Genomic DNA, 24,336 nt, shown 5'->3' with positions numbered 1-24,336 from the left:
TACATTTGCTAGTTCTTTCAATGAAAATGCTTGCCTTGTTTTTAACTCAAGTGGGAATGCCTACCATGTTTTCCCATTATATTAGATAATCACTGAAAAAAAAGGTATTTTATTATGTTAAGAAAGTACTTATTCCTATTTTACTGACTTTTGAAAATAAGAATGGTGATTTAGTCAAGTCAAATAAATATATTTGAGAAATTTTTATGAAGATGTTATACACTTATTATACCTCATAAAAGAAATAATTAAAAAAACACAAAAAAATACAAGAAAGAATTAACAAGTATGAATGAGTTGTAAGCATCTTTAAAAACAATACATAAATCCAAATTTGGTTCTCTGAAAAATAAAGGAAACATAATTAAATAGATAAACCACCAGAAAATCTAATCAAAAAGAGAGAAAGTACAATTTTATATAATAAATTCTAAGATGAAAATAATACAGAAACAGAATAAAATAAAAGAATCATAAAATACAACTTTGCTTAAATATATGTACAATTTTACAATATGAATGGGATAAATAATTTTTTAAAAGATAAAATTTACCAAAAATTCCAAACATTAAGAAATATCAAGATAACAATGAATAGAATAAATAAATAAAATGCTCAAAGAGTTACTGCCCAAAACTACACAAGGGCCAGGCAATTTGACAGACAAACTGTAAAAATAATCATTAATAGTGTATCATTTCTTTATCTTTTACCCTCTCTCCGAGTGGAGAAACGGGCTCTTTTTCCTCTGCAGCTCATCCACCTGGGGTTTTTTCTCTATACCCATGTCTTATCATCAATCATGGAGATTTGGCAGGTGGATCCCTAGTTTCTCATTGGTATTTCTAGACTATTTTTTCTCCTTCTGCTTAATACTCTCCTTTTTTAATCTTTTTTTTCATTTATTTAACTTTTTTATTAGTTTCAGGTGCACAAAACAATGTAATAGTTAGACATTTATCATTTCTATCCCTCAGACAGTGACAACACCCCTACCCCCATACACTACCCCTCTGACATCGCACACATCCATTACATTTCCACTGTCTCTATTCCTAATGCTGTACTCCGCTTCTTGTAACTATATATGTATATAAAATTGTAGTTGACATTCATTATTATTCAGCTTCATCTTCAGGTGTACAGTGAACTAATAAGAAACACTCTCAGAAACATAGAGGAAAAACTGAGGGTAGCTAGATGGGAAGGGGGGTGGAGATAAGGGGGAAGGTGAGGGGATTAGAAAGTACAGTGGGGATACGAAAATCGATTTGGGGAATGTAATCAATAATGTAAAGATTTTGTAGGGTATCCGATGGACACTTGCCTCGTCAGGGAGACTATCTCAGGGATGATGTACATGCCTGATCGCTTTTTAATCTTATAAGAATGTACTATCCATTTTTCGTGCAGGGTCTCCTGCGGGGTTTCCTGTAGGGTCTCTGCTCCCGCTCCCCACATAAGAACGCCACATAAGAACAGAGTGAGGCCAAAAAGGAACACCCACGGAGCCATAAGTAGGGGAGTCATATCACTATATTCTCACTGGCGGCATCCGCCTCTCTGCAACCCTCTCTTGCTAGCCCCCATTTTCTCTGCAAGCGTAGCCAGGGCAGTTATATTAGTGGCCAATGGCTCACAGGTTACAGCTGACGGCCAACTAGCCACAGCTGATGGCCATCCAATCACAATTGATGGCCATTTACTACCTGAGCCAGCACCTTTCTATGTGAGGCTGAGAGCCTGTAAACTGCTTTTTGGGGCTTTGTCCCCACACTCCACCCCTACAGGGTCTCGCCTCACAATCTATGCAACCAGCATCTTCCGCGAGGGGCCCAGTGCGAGCAGCCTGGAGGTGAATGCAATATTCTGGACACAGCCAGGCTCTCTGAGCACAGCCAGGGTTTTTCAGGGCACCACCAGTACTTCTGGGCACAGCCAGACTTCCTGGGCTTCTTAGGGTACCACCTGTTTCCCCGGGCACAGTCAGGGCCTCTCAGGGCACTGCCACCCTCTCTGGACAAAGCCAGACTTCCTGGACTCAGCCAGGGCTCTCAGGGCACCGCCACTCTCTCTGGGCTCAGCCAGGCTTCTTGGACACAGCCAGGGCTCTCAGGGCACTGCCCTCTCTCTGGGTACCGTGCTGGAACAACAGCGGCTCATAGTCAAGGTGCTTACATAGTCTCGATGGCGGCCCCTCAAGACACAAAAGCAAACATCCGGCAGTCCCACTAGATGGTGGTATGTTCCCAAACAATCAAGCATCCATTAAAATCAGGGATAAAAGACAATTCCCCATAGTCCATAGTCATTCGCCAGGGCTGTCCTGGGGGTGAGGGACGACCTTGACCTCACCCTCATCTCCCACGGAGGACTCAGCAAGCGTTTCCTCCTGGGACTACAAGTCCTGCATCCGGGCTGCCTCAGCAAGCACTTCCCAGCCCACAGGGCAGCAACAACCTCGCTTTCTCCAGCCTCTGCTGGTTGGGGAACCATCTACATCTTTGCACCCCTCCATGGGGATTGAGCTCTCCGGCAGCTCCTCCTGGTCTTCCTCAGACTGAGCTTTCATATGCACAAACTGCTCCACTGCCCTTTGGAAAGCTTTGGACTATGCCATGTGTCCTGCGGGGTGTCAGGCGGGGCAGCCTGCAGGGGACCCTGCTCACCATTTGTCCTGCGCAGGGTCTCCTGCAGGGTTTCCTGCAGGGTCTCTGCTCCAGCCCCCCACATAAGAACGCAGGACATGGTGAGGCCAAAAAGGAACACCCAAGGAGCCATAAGTACAGAAGTCATATCACTATATTCTCACTGGCGGCATCGCCTCTCTGCAATCCGCTCTTGCTAGCCCCCATTTTCTCTGCTAGCGTAGCCAGGGCAGTTATATTAGCGGCCAATGGCTCACTGGTTACAGCTGACGGCCAACTAGCCACAGGTGATGGCCATCCAGTCACAGTTGATGGCCATTTACTACCTGAGTCAGCACCTTTCTATGTGAGGCTGAGAGCCTGGAAACTGCTTTTTGGGGCTTTGTCCCCACACCATTACTCCCCCTTGTGACTGTCACCTTCAGATGACTGTCACCTTTCTCTTCCATTATCTCCTCTTATCTGGTCTTCTGCTCAGTACTGCTTCTTTTAGTCAACTAGAGTTATCAAACTAGTCTCTGCTCTGTCTTTGAGAATGGAAGCTACCTTCAAACTTTGAACTGGACTTTCAGCTCCTCTCAGCCTTTATAGGCTCCTCTCTCAGATTTCCCTCTGGCTTCATTTCCTCCAGGTCATTACTCAATCACTATTTTTCTCTGTGAAGAATTTTCTGACACACTGTTTACAATTGCCAACAGCTTCTCAATACTTTTATAACACTTCCTTGGCATTATTTTTATCTACTGCACATATCATCATGCAATATGCTATTATGTATTTTCATAAAGAATATGAAGTTTATTGTCTGCCTTGGTTTGGTAGTCTCGTGTTCCAGAAGCCAAAACAATATCTGGAATGCCCTTGTGTTCTTAACAAATATTTTGTTTCCCTCCCTAGGATCTTAACAAACCTCTTTTTTTTTTTTTTTTTAAATAAACGAAGTAGAATAAGGAACAGTAAGATATAAAGCTCAAATATCTTTTTAAAGGTCCCAAAATGAGGAGGCAAATTTGAAATTGTTCTGCCTTCCCTCATAGTATAAATTAATTCTGTGTAATTTTGTCTCTAATAAGTCAGAAAAATATGTGTCGATGCCAGTAAGAGTTTTTATTCAGTTCAACAAACCATTTATTATGTAACTGCCATTTACCATGTCCTGGGAATACAAAGATAAAGATAGTGTCATCATATGCAAGCCCAATAAATAAATAAATAAATAAATAAATAAATAAATAAATAAATAGCTAGATAGCTAGATAAATAAATAAATGCATACACACATACAGTGGAGTGTACAAAGTATACATATAAATAATTAATTTCAGTTTAACATGATCAATTTGAGAATGAGGTAAATTCTCAGCTTTCCGAGGCATTGATGAGGACACTTGTCATAATGGGGGAGTACTTAGAAGGCCTCCTAAACAAGATGAGTTTAGGAGAATTACTAGATGTTAATCAGGTGAAAAGAAAGCACATCACATTATTTACACAGCCTGAGTGGTCTGAAATCACTTGATGCTTATGGATAATTACAAGTCAGTCAGTGTTACCAGTGCATAAACTGTGATTAACAGAGGGGCAAGAGAGTGAAGGACCATATCACAGAGAATCTGCTTTATTAAGAAGTTTGGATTTATCTAGTAAAGGGAAACAATTTTGGGGAGAGCTTTAAATTGGAAAGTCATGTGAAATGATTTCAGTTTCAGAAAAATCACGGATGTCCCTATGGAAGACAGAGGTGGGGACAACAAAACTGTAGGCAGATAAATTAGGTAGGAGAGCCGCACTAGAAGAGCCCATGGGAAATCTTGCTGATGGCTGGAACAGGGCATGTTAGGAAGAATGGGGAGATGGAATTGTCTAGCACAAAATAAAACAAAAATTTCCTATGTTTGTAACTAAGCTAACTGAGTGATATTGACGTCATGATGAGGCCCATGATTTGGGTGAAGGGGATGGCTTCTGTTTTGGACAGATGGTTGGACTTGGCTATAGTTTATATAAAAATACAAACTTTAAAAAAAACAGATGTATGGACTGAACGTGAGAAAATGTTTAAGGGCTGTTTCTTGTGAAGAAACATACAGAATACTTTTATAGAGAGAATAGTTACAGAATCTAAAATAAGACTCAAAGTTTAAATGAATTTTAGTAATAAATTGATACACGCGGAGTTATTCTGAAGAGGAATCAAAGATGATTGATGCATTTAATCACCATACACTAAGGCCAGACACCTTGCAAGCTAATTTGTATCCATGATTTCTAATCTTAACAACATTGACTCTTGCTTAACTGTATTTGTTTTTGTAGACCAAAAGTCTTAGTCTGAAATACAATAATGTAGCTATGTGCTCCTTTGCACACCCTCTCACCTACTCAGTAAACAAGTAGTAGAACCATAACTTGAACTCAGGACAGGTGGATTCAAAAACCTTCTCCTCCACTCTATTTCATATCCATAACATTTTGTAGTAATTATTCTGGAGGAAAAAAAAAAAACTACAATTAATACTAATAATGCTAATTATAAGAATAAAGGCACCTGTTTTTATTATTTAAACTTTAGTTATAGCCTTTTAATAGTCATTAATTTATTTTATGTTTTTGTATTGAAAATAGTGCTGGGCTAAATAGATTGGGTCTATTATATGTGCTTATATATTATGATTGATGTGTTTTTAACCACAGCATTTTTTTTTTTAATGAATGAGATTTTATAAGCCACTTCTTACTCAGTTCCTATTTGTAAGTCTCATCAATGATTTGTCTAGATAAGTCATTGTCTACAATAATCAGTACAATACAGTTGACTCTTGAACAAAGCTGGAGCTAGGGATGCTGACCTTCTGCCAGTGGGAAATCCATATATAACTACAGTTAGCTCTTCTCTTATGTGGAATCCCAACCATGGAGTTGATGCTGGAACAACTAAGGCATGAAGTGTATGGGTCGATCAAACAGTGGTCAATTGAAGAAAAATAAAATCTGCATATAAGTGGACCCACTCAGTTTAAACCTGTGTTATATAAGTGTCAGCTGTAATATGTTTTTACTTGAGCAAAATTGTATTCCACTCTGGGAAGCAAAGTGTCATCTTCAGAATCTGAAGATGCATGTCTTTTTCAGTGACACTAGGCATTTAGTTGACCTAACCTCACTGTTTTCTTTATAGACAATTTGGGCACTAAAAAATCACCTTATAATGTTTAGTCGAACATCAATTGGGACCTACAGAGAATGAAATCTGTGTACCTCCAACTCTACCTGCTTGAATAATATCAAGTTCCCTATAAGATAATGACATTTGCTGTGCCCTAGAGGAAAATTAATCCTTCAAATTGAGTTGATCAATGAACTGGAGATGAAGTCTTTACTTTCAGTATTTCCTATGGAAGTAAGATTATGAACAAAAATGTATCGATTGTGATACAGTTTATAAATTGACCCAGTCAACAACAGTGACATGTAAACCTAATTAAATAAGAACATTAAAAAAAATGACAGTTACATATCTTATTTTTAGATTGACTACTTCAATTCATAAACTTATATAATATTAACTCTCAAAATAAGATCCATATGAATTAAATTTATGTATTATTTGTTATTCTAATTGGGTAAACTGGCTAAATATTCAGAGAGTAAGAAGAGCAGTAGTCTGTAGTGATTTTGCTTAGGTTTCTTTTTATTTAAGCTTTTGGTAAGCATAAGAGGACGAATAAAAACTATTTTTTTAAATAATAAAATATTAAGAAATAGTACTTTCCTTTATTGGTGTATGTTGGTTTCCTTATGCTTAGTTAATTGAATTAAATTAAGTACATATGTATTTCATCTTAATATGAATAAAGTACGACTATTAAATATTTCTGAAGACATGAAGAATATAATACCTTCCCATTAAAATATTTTAATAATACAAAATTATTATATTAGGTTGGTGCAAAAGTAATTGCGATTTTTGCAATTATTTTTAACCTTTTAAACTACAATTACTTTTTGTACCAACCTAATAAAATGATTGCTGCATGGCATGTTTGATTCTCCATCTTTTTTATTAAATCTAAGACTGTATTTAATAAACAGGAGATTAAACCATTCATTTGCAGATAAAATTATTTTCCATTGCAAATATATATAATTTAAATTAACTTCACATGATATATTTAACTTAGTAAAAAAAAAAAAAATGATGCTGGTATTCACTTCAGAAAAAAATTGCTGAGTTCCCACAATACCTAGCCCTTTGGTGAGGCACTAGAAATAGAAAGCAAGATGAGATCTCTGCCCTCAAAGCATTCATTTGGAGGCACAGGTAAATCTGAACATGTAATAGTAGGGAATTACAAATTCAGGATAACTTGGATAGGAATGATAATAGTATATCCAAGCAGAGAACAGTAAAAGCAAAGACACAGAGACATGACAAAGAATGGTGTGTTGGGAGAACTATGTATCACTTGGCACATGTGAGCATATCATTACCCTTCTTCAAATTTATCAACCAATCTCCGTTGCTGTCAAGATAAAATTCAAATCAGTGAGTATAGTATATGAGTTCCTAAATTATCTGGCCCTCGCCCACCTCTCTAGTCTTAACTCCTACCATTGCCCTATTTACCTTCTTTTGTTTAGTCATACAAAACTTGCAGTTTACTTGTTTATTGTTCTGTGAATTTACACATGCGTTTTTCTCCTGTCTGTAACGTCCTGTGGTTCTTACACTTAAGTGCATCTTGTATCTTAAAATTCTGTTTGTATAACTTCCCCTGAGAAGTTTCTCTGACCTCCTATGTTGGTTTTAAATCTGAAATATGTGCTTCCTATGGATGCCAGTATGTACTTCCGAAATAGTAAAATAGAATCTGTGAATACTGAATTGAAAGTATAACTTTTGTAACATAATAGTGGTAGGAGACAAAGTAAAAAAGAAGGTAATTTCTGTATCTTAAGTCCACTAGAGAAAGCACTATAAATACTCATAACCTTTATCTTAGAAACAAGGTAGAAATATAAAGTTACAACTAAACACCTTGTAGCATATGTTGACACATATAGGAGAACACTACAGTGTAACTTGTACATTCCTCTAAATCTCAGGGACAGTATTTCATTATATACTATTGATACTATTGTCACATCAGGAAAAAAAAATGACTTTTTATGTTTTTAAATTATACCATTTACAAACTTTAAGCATCTTAATTCTATTTTCCCAACCTCTTCTTTACTGATATTTTATTTGGTCTTACAAAGCAAGTGTTGTGGATACAGTTTCATTCATGATGTAAATAATTATCTTGAGCCCAAGAGATGAAATAATTTATGATTTCCTGCAAGATAGCATCCTTCATTACAAACTGACAATGTTTTATACTCACACACATAAACACATACATCAGATGAGTAAAAATTCTTCAATTTATTTCCCAAATTTGTTCTTGTGGAATGGGGGGAGAAAGGGCAGTCAGATTTTGAATGCAGAAGCCTTGCCTTTAGTTTATTGGCTGTTGCTAATTAACTTTATAACCTTGATTCAATCACTTTTTCCCCTCTTTTTCTAATCCTCTTTTGTAAAATGAAAGAGTTAAATTAGATGGGTTCTAGAATCTTTTAAAAATCATAAGATTATCTGAGAAAATACATTACCTTTCTTATTCTACTTTGACCATAAATATTAAATGAGAAAGAGAAAAGCTTTAGGATTTTTATTTTTAGAAATATAAATTTATCTGCATTACACTGGCTATATTATAAAAATAAAATTGTGTTATGTAGAAGCTCAGTTTTATGCATTTAACACTAGCTATAAAATGTAAATATAAAATGTTCACATAAAATATTATCTATTGACTATCCTGTTTTAATATGGCTTAACTCATGCTATTGAGTTACTACTATTTACTGGAGCATTATTGATATAATTTCGTTGTTACTACTATTGGTATTTGATTTTAGGAAAGCTAACTCTGACTCTATACTGACATCAGGGAGAAAAAAAAAAAGAAATAGCATTTTAAAAGGCAATAACCCCCAAAATGTTGGTGCTTATTTAAACACATTGTAGGGAAGTGCCAGGATGTTGACGATGAAAAATGCAAGACCTTGAAACATGATCTTTCTTGAGTAACACTAATATCTTAGTCCAAGTGGCAAACATATTAGCAATTCTAGAATTTGAATTATTGTGGAAAGAAGGAGAGGAAGCAAAGTAGTAAAAGGTGATGAAGGAGATGATCATGTTGAACCACAGCTCTTTGTCTTCTGCTTTGTGGATCTAAGGTCCTTTCTGTTTGGTATTTTAGTTTTCTTCTCTGTTGCAAATATGTATGCCTTATCTGAGTTAGAGGTATTCATTGTAGAATTGTGAAAGTTTACAGTATATCCCTCTGATGGGAAAAATAGTCAAAGTGGAGAGGAATTAAGGAAATACCTGAAGCATAGTGAGATTAGTGTGAAAGATTCTTTCACAAGTGCAAAGAGACTCCTATTCCAGTAAAGATTCTTATAAAGTATTCCAGACCAGGAAGCTGCAGCTTTAGAGACTATCAAAAGCAAAAAAGGCCTAACTTTTTGAAAGTAAGTTTTGAATTTGGAGTACAGGTGTCTTCTAGGTTTAAAAATCAAACAAACAAACAAAAACAACAAAAACAAACAAACAAACAAAACCCCGCTAATCAATGAGGGGATCTCTTGCCTCCAGGATTATTAAGGGGAGCTTTAGATCAGGTTGTTGAGAAATACCTTGGGCTACTAACTTAAAAAGTAGGTGAGTATACAAGTTCTAGCTTCTGCAGCAGGAGTCTTCAAAATTGAGTGTGTGTAAGTAGAGCCTTGTATATCTATGGAAAATAGAGATTCGTATGTCCCACACCAAAAGATTCTCAATGTCCAAACCCTAAGACCATTGCACTCCACCCTGGGGAAGAGAGAGGGGATGCCATGCCTTACAGGTACTATCAATAATAACTGATAAACATGTTTTTATGTGTGTGTACATGTACGCATATATATATATATATATATATATACACATACATATATATGTATATATATAGTCTTATTTAAGCCTTATGCTAACCTTATGAATTATTATTCTCATTTTAAAGGCTCACTTGTTAAAATATATGTATTTTGAAAAGAAAAGAAACTAGACTTTGATTAACTACATTATCCAATTTTAATGATAAAGTGATATAAAATCAGAGACAAGAACTAATACCATTATTTTAACTGAATGTTAAAATCTAAGAGATTTTGATTTAAAATATTATTTTGGAACAATATCGTGATAAACATGTATACATTTTTTTAAAGTCACTGCATCTTTTCAGAAGGGCTTCATATTCTATAGAAATCTAGTCTACTGAGGGCATGTTTACACAAAATTTGGATCTAGGTATATTATAAGATGATAAGCTAAAAAAAAAATACTGCATCTTAAACGCCATTCAAAAATTAGACTATTTTAGTATAATGAGCTCAGAAAGATGTTTTTGGTGACTATTTCTCTTAATTGAAGCACTTAATAAAAAGTGCTTTGAGCTATTTTAAGAAAATTCTAGCCCCCAAATATAAATGATAACAAATGTGTTTTGAATAAAAACTCGTGATTTTGTTAAAATAAGGTTAAAGCATTAATCTTAGGCAGTGGTATTTTTCTTCAAGATAGAAGACTAACTTTGTAAATTGCCAGGTCTCATGAACATATTTTAGCCATTGTTTCTTCAGTACAGACCTTGGACATCATGCTTCTTTAGCTTTTGCTGTGTAAAGAAATTTCAGTGTTGAGAGATAGAAAGGGTTGATTATGTCAATTTAAATATTTTTGTTCTAATAATAATAGATTATTTATCCTTCAAAAAATTTCCTATCATTATAAGGTTTGATTAAATCTAATTATTAGCTTGCCATAGTATACTCTTTAAAGATTTAAAACACATTGAGTTTTGTTACACAACTATTCGTTACAACTATTTTAACAACAGTAACTTTAAGAATTTTGACCCTTGATATGCATTTACATTAAGCTATTGATGTCGGCAGCAGAATGAATAAAACAGAGCCTATATTTTTGTTCTCTGTGTTATTTTAATCAATACTTTCTTTGCTAGTTTAATAGAAAGAGAGCCCCAAGGACAGCTCATATTACCAGATATTTACAGAATGATTTTGGCATTAGAGAGATATTAAAAAATAAAGTCAGAAGTCAAGGCAAGTTAATTTATTAGCTTCATTCTGAACTATTTCTTTTTAAGTCACACTATTAATGTAACGAGGAACAACCAGTCCTTAAGGCATTTCCTTTCCATTTATTAAGATACTTTCATAGAAACATTGTATTTTAGTGATTACTTATTTTTTCCTGTCCTTTTATTCTGAAATATTTATTTTCTATAAAAGTTCAAAATGCCCTCTCCTGTAAACCCAACAGCAGGATACTGAATGCAGTGTGTCATCAAATGTGATGTAGATTTTTACCCATCTTGTTCTCTTCTGTTCTCTGCAGGCACTCCATCTGCACTGTATACATTGAAGTGCTTCCTCCAAATAATCAAAGCCCTCCCCGCTTCCCACAGATGATGTACAATCTTGAAGTCAGTGAAGCCATGAGAGTTGGTGCTGTTTTATTAAATCTACAGGTATGCTCCTTAGTGTGTGTGTGTGTGTGTGTGTGTGTGTGTGTGTGTGTGTGAAGTTCTATAGACACCAGCTTGAAGACTAAAGCGTTTATGTGTGTGCATGAGGGGAAAAACTCACACATCTGCTTACACTCTAGTGAATGAAAATTCCATCTGGAAAGGAAAGCAGAGGTAATATGGATGGAGGGTTTCCACAGCTAATCTATTCCATTGATTGCCACAATTGAAGAATTTATGTTAGCTGGCAGGGATTAGCTGCAGTCATTACCAGAGAGAATGAAGGGAGCAGACACATGCACTTGAATATTTTGTACTTTGCATCCAAAGAGTCTGCAGCTGACTATTATTTTCTGTCTTGGATTCTTCTGCCCTAGCAGGATTTATTTTTGCCGCAATGTTGTATAGAGAAAATAACTTTAGGTTCACAGGCTGATGGTAAGCATTCTAACTCTGAAGCATGCAACTTCATTCTGTGGCTACTGGCAAATCTTGTAATTGCTGTGCCTTGGTGTATTCTTTTAGATGTAGGGAGTATGTTTGGCTGTTATTTTCATTTGTAGCTTCCAATTCATGGGCGTATGAGTTACCGGCACGGCAGTAGCTTAGTTTTCATTATTTATATATTCCTGACTTAAAGCGTATTTGGCCAGGGAGGACTGTATCCTCAATTGAATCAACAGCTTCAAGTTGATAACTGTCACTCGAGGTAAAAATTGTAAGGACTATACCATGAAATATTATTTTACCAATGCATGTTCAGAGAATTGATCTTCCTCTGGTGTTAGATAAGAACGACAAGAATTTCTGATAGGAGAACTCAGGAAGCTGGCCGTGAAGCTTAGGAGAGGTTTTAGTAGAATGGCTTAGGAAAATCCCAGCATCAATCTTTACTATCAAGTGAGGTCACATAAGGCATAACTACCTCGGGTTCAAATCCCGTTTGAAAATCCTCTCACTCAAAACATGATGATATAAAAGTGAAGATAAATTGTTTGTACTGGGAAAGATGTAAAAATAATGAAACACAGTAACCTCATTGTCCAGATGTGGAAAGTTAACTCCATAGAAAGTAAATGAGGCCTAAGATCAGTTGATTGAATCCTCATATTTCCAAAATAAGACGCATTCCATTATATCCCACCTATTATCTGAGGCTGCAAAAAATTTGGTTGGCATTACCAGATATGTCTCTGTGCCTGTGCTCCAGTATCTATTTTGTCTTTTCTCCAAGGAATTCGAGAGAATTTGCTTTTGTTCATTTACTATTAAACGTATGGGAACAAAATTACATAAAAGTTGACAATGTAGCAATAAGGAAACCTGGGGGATTTTAACCGACAAAATGAAAGAAAGAAAAAAAAACACTACAGTTTATTTAGAAGGGAGAAAACAGCAAGTTAAATCATTAAAATGATAAAATGTGGAAAAGCAAATATTAAGACAAGTCCTTTTAATGGGATAATAAAATTATTTTATTTGTAATTATGGGGACTTATTTATTTAAATGAGGAGAAAAGAAAAACAAATATTAGATTTGTTAGAATCCGACCAAGAAATTTTAAATATTCTACATTTAAACATTCCTCAAAAATGTGTCTTTATATAATTTAACTTTTTATGAGGTAAGCTCTAATTTTACTTGTAAGATGATTCAGTTTTTTTTTTTTTGTTTTGTTTTTTTTTGTTGTTTTTTTTCCCATACATCCCAGAGAGATCTTGGGATCATATTATAGGAGAATAATTTTACTTGAGAGTTAACGATGAAAAGGGGTTGGCCTTTTTCCTATTTCAAATTTCTCTAGTACAGAAGCTGAGAAAAATACTTAAAATGGCATTGCTATTCACTCTTTGTGCTTCTGACAGAAGCAAAAGAAAGAGTGCCAACTGCAGTGGAAGTCTCTATTAGAAAGAACTAGGGTTATGCCATTAAGGCATTTTTTTCATGGGTCACCAGCTATCCACTTTTGCTTATGATCAACTGAGATTAAATTTAAACCAGTGACCTAAAACTGGAAAAGCTTCCATTAAATTACTCTTCCAAAGACTTGTAATAACTGAATGCATTAGAGGTACTTCTAGCTGCATTCTCATCTTTTTCATACACAACACTACCCACTGCTGACTCACTGGCTCGATTTAGAAAGACAGAATTTGTGGGGAAATATATTTTCTGAAGATAACAACCGACTGACTTCAAAATAATTGGTTTTGACTGATCAAAGTGGTTTCTTTTCAGACAACAATCCTTGTGTCTCCCTTATCCTTCCTCTTTTAAGTTTGTTAGTTTGTTTGTTTGTTTTTTCATTCCATCTAAAAGTTGTTACAGAGGTGTAATTTTCCTCGGTGTATTAAGGCTGTTTTGCCTGGCTGCTGTGTTGAGGATGTTCAGTAGAGGAAAATGGTGCCCAGCTCTCCTTTTTCAAATGTCTTATGCTGAATAGTGTCAAAAATGGATGTTTGGTTTTGTTTTTTCCCCAAGTTGGTCAGATTTTGCGCTAGAGCATAATTCTATATCATTCTGACCTGCGAGCGAAACCTGTTAGAATGGTGTGCAGAGCCAGATTGTGCACTGGAATCAAGAGAGCCAATTGTGTGCATCTGTCCTAAGCTCTATGTTCATCATGTCATATTCTTAGCTTCACATTGGCCATAGTGGGTGTATTTATGTCACTGAAATTGGCAAATGCAACAAATTATTATCCGTCACTCCAGAGCTGTTTAGTAAACTTTTACCAGAACTGAATATATAGCCAATTTTCTCAAAGATTTAAATAATTACAATGAGTTATCTTCAACCAACAGCTCCTTCCATCTTTGCCCCTCTGAAATTTTGATCTACTTCCATCACTCTAAAGATGAGCCAATGTTACAAAATGGGACTATGCATTTTACTCAGATATGTCTCAGCTTCCTGTTGTCCTCACAAGAACATCATTGTCTTTCAAATTACACTTGTAAATGGCTCACATCCCCACTGATGTTTGGCCCATCCCTATCACCATTATCATAATCCTCCTTTCTTATACATTAAGGCTTGTATCATCCCCATCATCCTCATCCCCATATAATAATATTATCTAACACTTAAGTGGCACTTAATAAGTCAGGCACTGTTAAAGCTCTTTACTTATCGTATCAGTAAGAATAGCTAGATTACACATAGTGGAAATCAAAATTTCAATGATCTATAGCTGAAATGTTTATTTCTTGCTCACACTGTATGTCCATTGTGGATCGGTTCCACCTCTGTTCTTCATTTCACTCCACTTCAGAATGATGGAACAACCTCTGTCTGGGACAATGTTGTTCTTCTGACACAGTGAAAAGCGAGGTACAAGAAACCATAAACTGGCTCTCTAAGTTTCTCCCAGAAGTAACATGTGACCCTTCTGTCCTATTTCACATTTTAGCAAAAAACAAACAAACAGTGTTTGGTAGTCCAGGGTTTTTCTCAGTCCAAGACTAAGAGAAGAAAAGCCAAAATAAATTCTCGCAAATAGGGGAGATTAGCATCCAGTTCTCAATTGAATGGCTGCTTACACTTGAGTCAGGACAACTACAACAGGGAAATGAGCATTGGAAAGAGTGTCATGGTAGACTAGGAAGTCAGCATGAGGGTGTGAACTGCTCCCTTGAAAACTTTGTCCAATGTTGCAGGTAACATGGATCTGACTTGGGTAATAGAGCTCAGAGTTAATGCTTCTAAGTGTAAGTAAAAATTAAGAGGACTGTATTACGTAGAGAAGAGAAGCATGTACATCAGATATATGTACTAGGCATATATCTAAGGATTCGGTAGACTGCATATCAGAATTTCACAAGGTATCATCAATTCCTAGGATTGGTGCTTGAGATCAAGCCCTTTAACAATGGATTTTGTTGGTGCCAGTCTTCTTGAATACTAATCCTGGCTTAACACTGATATAGGCAATTATTATTATTGTTTTACTGATTAGTTTGTTCATTTATTCTATTTGTTAGATTCCACATATAAGTGAGATCACATGGTATTTGTCTTTCTCTGTCTGACTTATTTCCCTTAACATAATGTTCTCTAGGTCCATCCATATTGTTGCAAATGGTAAGATTTCATTCTTCTTTAGGGCCAAGTAATACTCCATTGTGTAAATGTTTATTTTAAGAAATATAATTTTCCATTTCCATCCTCTCTATTCCAGCATCACAGGGGAAATGAAAGGAAGAAAGATGAATATGAGTGAGAAAATCATACTCACCTCACTCTAGGTCTTAAAAACAAAATTAGCTTTAAAATAGAGAGGAATGTATCACACTGATAAATATGAGAGAGTTTTATGAAATATGAATCATAGATTTAATACCAGGCGTGCCAAAAAATATGTATACAAGTGGACACTTTGGTCAATGTTGCTCAAGCAGTAGTTCTTGTAATCAGAAGTGTCTGGACACTGATGGTAACCATTTTGAGCACCTCTTGTAATTGCAGAAGTCAAACTTGACTTGTATTCATCTTTTATTATTGGTATATATTGAGTATTATGATTTCAATTGTCTTTTTCCTTTTTTAAAATGTGTATACATTTTTTGGCACCGTGTGTGTGTGTGTGTGCGTGTGTGTGTGTGTATTGATAGATAGATAGATAGATAGATAGATAGATAGATAGATAGATAGATAGATGATAGGTAGGTAGACAGGTAGGTAGGTATGTAGGTAGGTAGGTAGATAGATAGATAGATAGATAGATAGATAGATAGATAGATAGATAGATTTAAATCTACAGGTATGCAACATATCTATAGATTTAAATATAGAGATTTATTAATACATTGATGAAGTCAGCTAAGCACCACACCAGAAATGGAGGTGACCAACAATACAGCCTGGTAACAGCCTGAAAGTAATAAAACCATTTATTTTATGCTCCAGGATTTAAGACTCTTTATTCAAACTGGCTATAGGGTAATGCAGGTCTGAACTTTTGTACTTATAATAAAATCAGAGAGTAAGGATATATTTAGGAAATTTCATAGAGGCGCAGATCTGTATTATTTGGAATTTAAAACCATCAATGCTGGCCCTTCCTAATTCCATTCCAAAGTTCTTAATTGTGATACTTTTCTGCATTAGATAAAGTGCATCATTTTCAAGTCATTGACATTGTTTCTAAGATGGCTTATTCAAAGTTGAACACTTAGATTCTTTAACTCTACTACAGATAGTCAAAATATCCAGTTATCAGAAGTAAACTTCTGTCTAACTGTAAAAAGCAAATCTTAGTTATGAACAAGTTTTTGATCAAATGACCTATGCCACTATTGCTGGTAATGTGCTAAAGGAAACTTCAACCATGCTTTATAAAACGGATAACAAACACGTGAATGGGAACAGAATAAAGGTATGGCCTTCCTTGCCCAGACTGTTCCTTTGGGGGTATCCAAGATTGGGATTTGGGGGAAAACAAGTACAGACAATTGTTCCTTGATTTAAAATGTCTTTCTCCTTGCTCTCTATTTTATTGACACTTGGAATTATATCTGAAATTGAGTGGTAATGAAAACAATAATTTACTTGAAGTAATGTCAGTGTTGATGTTTTTAACAAGTTAAGAATGGGTATACTAGTATAGCACAAGTTGACAAACTATAGCCATGAGCAAAGTGGTCTGTTTATATGACTAATGAAGAATAGTTTTCACATTTTTAAAGGGTTGTTCAACAAATAAAAATTAAATAAACAAACAATAATATTAAGATATCATAAGTGGCGCAACACAGCCTAAATGTTTACTGATTGTGTGTATATATATATATATATATATATATATATATATACACACACACACACATATATGTATATATATGTATATGTATATATATATTACATATATATATAATTATAATATATATTACCCTGCAGCATGAGTACTGTTCAAAAAAAAAGTCAATAAAGATTTTATAAGGTATTTGATGGACACTTGTCTTATTAGGGAGATCACTTCATGGATGGTGTAGGTGTCTGACCACTGTAATATACACCTGAAGCTGAATCTGAATAACAATGAATGTCAACTATAATTTAATATATATATATATATATATATATATATATATATATATATAGTCACAGGATGTAAAGTACAATATAAGGAATACAGTTTACAGTCAGTGAAACTGTAACAGCTATATATGATGTCAAAGGGATACTTGATTGGGAGCGGGATATCACTTTGTGAGGGGTATAAATGTCTAACTATTACATTATTTTGTATACCTGAAATTAATAATTAAAAAAACCTACCAAATACCCCTTATATTTAAATAATGTATAGTCTATAAGAGAAAGATGTACAACATATTTACACCCCTAAGTTTTAGCATTAGTTTGAGTATATTCAATTCAATTAAAAGATCCTTTATTTAAACTGTGTCAAATGCTCTGTTATCAGAGGTGGATTTTACATCAGCTAGCTAAATACAGAATCAAGATTAGTTATCACGGTATCTTGTGTGCATGTAAATATTTGGGTCAGTAGTTATTTGTCAATAAATATTTGTTAAATAAAATAATGCGGATTAATTTATCCTCTGGTATATACCAGAAAGCAGAATTTTAAGACCTTGAGAAGCAGGAGGGAGACCGTTTTTTGGGGGGTATAGGGAAGCAGTGATTAAAAGAGATAACATGGAAGTCGCAGAGTTCAGTGGCTGAAATGAAAAGTGCTTAACTTATGGTAGATATTGTTATTCCTATTCTCCATGAAGAACATTACTGTTCTTGTTTTTCTGATAATTCATATTAACATTTGGGATCTTAAAAGTAAGCAGGAGCATTAATTAGGCATTTAGAATAAAGAGTAGGAAAGCAGAATGTCAAAGAATATGGAAGAATGGATACATTTCAAAGAAATTTACATATCTCTCATAATAAGTGACCTTGAACATTTTTTCACATGTCTATTGGCCACTTATATGTCCTCTTTGAAGAAATGCCTATTTAGGACCTCTGCCTATTTTTTTTTTTAATTTGAGTGTGTGTGTTTGTGTATGTGTGTATGTGTGTGTGTGTTGAGTTTTATGAGTTCATTATAAATTTTAGATATCATTCGCAAATATCTTCTCCCATTCAGTAGGATGTCTTTTTGTTTTGTTAATGGTTACTTTGCTATGAAAAAACTTTAGTTTGATGTAGTCCCATTTACCCATTTTATGATTTTACTAGCTCTTGTATTGCACATGAATGATCACTTGCAATTTAGAGAATCAAGTGACACTTTGGAAGCTCAAGAGTTATGCGGCTAAGAAATCAATATTAACAATAATAGCATCAGCCTCTAACTCTAAATGAATACTAATATATAAAAAAAATGACACTAAGTACTTTGAAGCTTCCTTCTCTTTTATACTGTCGACCAAGCAGAGAAGTAACTTTTCTAATGTCAAATACAACCCTGTTGCAGAGTGGGAATTCTAAATCAAGCCATATGACCCTAGAGTCTATGTGCTAACCATTGTTCCATTCTAGCATTCTTACAGACTGAGGTGTCCTCAGTCTTCCCAGCTTTGCTCAAACTTGCAAACAGTGCCTTCAATAGCAGAGTAGCTCTGCCCACAAAGCTACTCATTCTTTTCTTTCTAAGATCTGCTTGATCAGCCTTGATTATATTTTCTTGTGATTGCTTCTTGATAGTTCACAAAATTGAAGAAAAAATATTGTACAGATAATGACCAGTGACAGTGGGAAAACTTAATTTAGCCACTGCTTTAAACTTCTGATTCCACCTATCAATGAACTGATTGGTTCTGGCAATATGAACCTGTTTTCTTTTCCTTTAAACTGCAATAGTAAGTAAAGCAGCTCAGACAAGTACAGCAAGAGAAAAGAGAAAATGGTGAGAAGCAGAACAAAAAGTTGAATGGTACCACTTCTTACCTGAGGGGGGAAAAACAAAAACGAAAACAAAACATGCATTCTAGTGAACTACTTGAGTATATCAGAGGGTGCTTTGGTCAACCTACAACAAGCATTTTCTTTTCTTCTTTATCCATTGTTCTCAAAAAGCTGTAAAATTTAAACTATATGCTTCAATTTTTTTTTTTTAATCCTGAGTAAAAATGCCTGTTGCCTTGATCTCACTACAGAATTATTCCATTTCCAGAACAGTGTGAATGAAATACAAGCCATCATATAGCTTGCCCTTCTGCATTACAGATCTTGTCGTAGGTACTCATTTGGTTTTCTGCAATATTTCAAATATTTAAAAAGGCTTGGAAGCTATTTTCTTTCTTTCTTTCTTTCTTCCTTCCTTCCTTTCTTTCTTTTTTTCTGTCTTTCTTTCATGATGAATAAATTTATTTATATTTACATATATATATATATATATATATATATATATATATATATATATATATAGTGTATTGGATGTGTCAAAAAAATGTATACAAATGGACACTTTGGTCATCGTTGCTCAAACAGTTTGCCGTAATCAGAGGTGCCTGAACGCTGATGATAACCACTTTGAGCACTTCCTGTAATTGCAGAAGTCAAACATGACTTGTATTCATCTTTTGTTATTTGTATATATCGAGTATTACAATTTCAATACAGCTTTTTGCTCTTTTTTAAAATGTGTATGCATTTTATTATATATAGAGGGTACCAAAAATATGTATACACCTTTTAAGAAAAGGAAAAACTGTATTCAAATTATAATACTCAATATATACCAATAACAAGAGATGAATAGTAGTCACATTTGATTTCTGCAATTACAAAAGGCGCATATATATATATATATATATACATATATATACATATATACATAATTTACCCCTGATGATGATAACAGGATTTTATGATTTATGAAAGGGTCACAGCTTGTGCAGGTACAGTGTACATGAACCATAGGACCTGTGCCAAATAATTTGCAGTGTCATTTATAGTATGGGGATACTTTGGATGTATTACTTGGAGTTTTGCCCCTCTGCCACTAAAGAAGCTTTTCTTTGAGCATACAGATTCTTTAGTGTGTTATTGCATAGATTAACAATGCAGATTGTACTAAAATATAATTTTCCTTTAATTTTATATGACTTATCGTATTTAGTAGGTTATTACCCTGATTTTGATAAAGGTAAGAAATAAAAGACATTCATTTTTCTCTTCACTTTTAGTTAATGTAGTGGAAAACATATTTTCTCATCTTGCACTAGATTTCAGTGCAAGTGGCTGTTTCATCATTCCCATTATCTCAAAAGAATAGTATCACAGTGAGTGTACATAAGAAAGTTGAAATACATTGAACACTGGTATCGGTTTTCTGGTTCTAAAATATAATTTATATTTTGTCTGAAGGATATATATATATATATATATATATATATATATATATATATATATATAGAGAGAGAGAGAGAGAGAGAGAGAGAGACATATAGATATATTTGAGAGAAAGCGAGAGAGGGAAGGAGGGAGAGAGAGAGAGAGAAGTTTTACAATGCCAAGCATCTGCTTATTGCAAAAATTAAATCAGTTTTGTAGTGTGAATTTTTCCTCCTTTAAAGCAGATGTCCTCTTATGTATGTTTCTAATAAAAATGTTTGGTACCCTTGACACTAATGGATGCGTATTGCATAGGGATGTTTTTCATGTCTAGGGATGTAGTGCTGTCAAAAGCGAGGAGAATGTATTTTTCTGTATTTTATATTCATATATGTATCTTCCTCTTCCCAAAAAATAACATAGCCCCATGCATTCTACTAATGCGCTCATATACTTATGCCAGAGAAGCGTAAGGGAGGTTAGGGAAAGGAGAACCCTAAGTCTGATACATTTCAATCGGCTATCTCCTAAGACATTTTTTCTTTGATCCTTCCTTCCCTAAGAAGGAAATAAACATGATTTTAAAAATGTTAGATTTTTCCCCAGAAGAGTTGCAGGCTATGACTTAAATGCATGTTTTTAATGGAGTTAGACTTCACTTCTGTCTCTGATTTATGTACTCTTTAACATGAAGTAGGGCGTATAGGAAATGGGTGAAAATGATCTTATTTTTCACTCAGAAAGGATTGGTAGCATAGAAAACTTGATATGGTGCAAGAAATAAAGCCGTATCCTCAAGTTATTTTAAATAATTAAGGACCTAAAATAAATTAAGAAGATGAAATAGTCTCATCTGATATCACTGAACATAAAGCAGAAGTGGTGTGGCTGGTTGGACAGGTGGACACGGATAATGATTTGTGGTTGTGTTTATCCTAGAGGCAGAAATTAAGTGGCAAGACAATAGCTTTATTATGGCACCTCTCCTGCTGCATATTTTCATCAAACACTTGGATGAAAACTTTCACAGCCTTCTATCCCCTCATCTACCAACCTCTTTACTCCTGTATTCATGTTTTGTTTTTAATTCTGTGATTAAAAGTTAACATCCCTTGTTCCTATGTAAACCATTCCCTCCACTTGCATAGTAGATCAATGCTTTTCAAGTCTTTGTAATACAGCATGCACTTAAAGGAATTACTGAAAAAATGAAATATAAATAACAAAGAATACAAGCCTCCACCTTTTTTTTAACTATTAAATTCAACAGATATAACCTCACCCTGTCGAATCACCTTAAAGATTTCTAAACTACTCAATTTTACTCCAGAGAAATTTACTCTAAATTTCTTATATCATCATGATTGACGATAACCACTTTGCAGAATGGCACTGCTTCATGGACCACACTGAGTAGCACTCAGGACTGCTGCATACTTTGCAAGGCCCAGTGCAACTTTTAAGCTTGGGTCCTTTGCACCAATCCTGGTGGCACACTACTGGATCCTGTCAACTCTGGATTGCTCACGCACATTGCTCCAGAATCTCCATTTTACCTTTCTTCATCATAAACTTTCTTGTTCAATCTGTTCTTTGCCATCAGCATGAAAATCAGCTGTGATATCTCTCAATTAAATTACAAAGCCACAACAACATCAAAACTTCCCCTTGATTCCATAAACCACTCTAGCTACTTACCAATTTCTGTGATTCTCTTCATTGTGGAAACTACTCAGATAAATGTTGTCCATACTTTCCTCGAAAAAGTCTTGGTCATTTTGCCTCCCATTCTCTCTTGACCCTCATTACCAGTCACATCAATCTATGGATGTGGCTCTTTTTGTGATCCCAGTGCCCATTCCATTGCCAAGTCTATTCCTGATTTTACTCTGTCTGTCAGTAAGATGTGATAGAATTGATAATTCCTTCCTTAATTAAAAACTCATTTAGTTGACTTCCAGAATACCACATTTTCCTGGGATTTATTTTTTTTCCCCATCCTCTCTGGCTGTTCTATCTCAGTCTATTTTGATGGTCCCTCTTCATTCCCCTGATTCTTAAAAGTAGAAATGTCCAAAGGCTTAAGCTTCTAATCTTATTTTCCTATTTGCATTCACTCCTAAGGTTATTTCATGTGGTTTAATGGCTTCAAATTTTTATATGCTCACAACTTCTAATTAGTATCTTCAGTTTAGCTCACTTCCCTAAAACTCTAGACCCATGTCCAACTGTAAGATCAATATCTACTTTTTGAATATTAAGTAATCATCTGTATTATGCTGAGTTCCAGAGAAGCAACTTTGGAATAAAAATTCAGTTGCAGGGTATTTATTAGGAAGTGTTTTTGGAATCGACTTTTGTGGAAAGGAGAATAAGGAAGCAGCATTAGGTTTAGGGAGAAACTGAGCTTCAGTGCATTCCAAATAAAGGCTTCAGTTGACTTCCTGGAAAGCTCTAGGGCTGAGGTAGCCCTTTAGTGTGGGAAGGTTTGTAGAAAAAGGTAGGCCATTTATATACCTGTATTGATAAGTCTAATGAATATTGCCTCAGAAAGCAGTTCGTGCTTGGCAAGGGAGCTCTCTTTAGATAAGGCTATAGGAGGGAAAGCTAAAGCCTCTCGGCAAGTAATATTTCCAACATTTAGGGGAATAATTTATTTGTTCTGTGAAGGGGGATTTGGGAGGCATATCATAATAATATCACAGCATCCCAAAATTAATATATCCCATACTCAAAATTCTTGTCCTTACTTTCCTCCACCCTGCCCCCCAGAAAACAAACCAACAAAAAAAAAAAAAAAAAAAAGAGAAAGCAAGCAAAACACTGGTCCTTCTTCATTTTTTTTATATTCAGTACGTTATGACCAGAATTATTCCAATTCTCAGCTCAAGAAGCTTCAAGCTCTGAGCTTTCTCTTTCTTCATAGCCCTCTCTCTTTTCCTGTCAATCAACAAATCTGGTTGGTCCAGAATTTTACCATTTCTCACAACTCCCACTGACCCTAGCACCATCAACTTCTGCCTAGATTATTGCAATGGATTTCTTCTGGATTTTACTCTCACCCCTCCACAGTCTATTACTCTCACAACAGAGTAATCATTTTAAAAATTATGTCACATAACTTCACTTCTTTGTGAAAATCCTCCAATGGCTTCCCAAAACACTCAGAAAAAAAGCAGATGTCCTTCTGATATCCACCTGACCACATCTCATACTTCTCATCCTCTCAGTGATTCTGTTCCAGTGCATTGGACACTCTCTTTGCTCACTGAACAATTCCTGTCTAGGGTCATTTCACTTGCTATTTCTACTACCTAAAATGTTCGTTTCTCAATGATTACATGACCTACATCTTCCCTTCCAGTAGCTTTCTGCTTGCTTTTCCCCTTAGAAAAAAAATGGCCTTACATCACCACCTTATGGAAGGAAGGAAGGAAAAAAGGAAGGACGGAAGGGAGGAAAGAAGGAAGGAAGGAAGAAAAGAAGGAAGGAAGGAAGGAAGGAAGGAAGGAAGGAAGGAAGGAAGGAAGGAAGGAAGGAAAGAAGGAAGAAAGGAGGAAGGAAGGAAGGAAAGGTAGAGGGGGGGAGGGAGGGAGGGTAGGAAGGAGGGAAGGAAGGAAGGAAGGAAGGAAGGAAGGAAGGAAGGAAGGAAGGAAGGAAGGAAGGAAGGAAGGAAGATAGGAAAGAAATAAAAATAAATAAATGCAGTGTGTCACTGTGTTCCATATTCACCTTATCCTG

General features: G+C 35.1%; 1 protein-coding gene across 3 annotated transcripts in view; it reads left to right on the top strand.

Moving 5' to 3' along the window:
- PCDH15 (protocadherin related 15) overlaps window positions 1–24,336 on the top strand; it is an 822,425-nt gene that overhangs the window by 578,297 nt on the left and 219,792 nt on the right. For all 3 annotated transcript variants that reach the window (XR_013995038.1, XM_081075408.1, XM_081075407.1), the window contains exon 16: window positions 11,165–11,297. Coding sequence is in view for 2 of the 3 variants with exons in the window: in XM_081075408.1 (XP_080931534.1) it covers window positions 11,165–11,297 (133 nt within the window). In the remaining variant the exon portion in view is untranslated. The remainder of the gene's footprint in view (window positions 1–11,164; window positions 11,298–24,336) is intronic.

This window comes from Rhinolophus hipposideros (assembly GCF_964194185.1).
Source record: "Rhinolophus hipposideros genome assembly, chromosome: 15".
In the NCBI taxonomy this organism is placed as follows: Eukaryota; Metazoa; Chordata; class Mammalia; order Chiroptera; family Rhinolophidae; genus Rhinolophus; species Rhinolophus hipposideros.
Note: the sequence above shows the minus strand (reverse complement) of the source record. Positions and strands in the feature narration are given on the sequence as shown.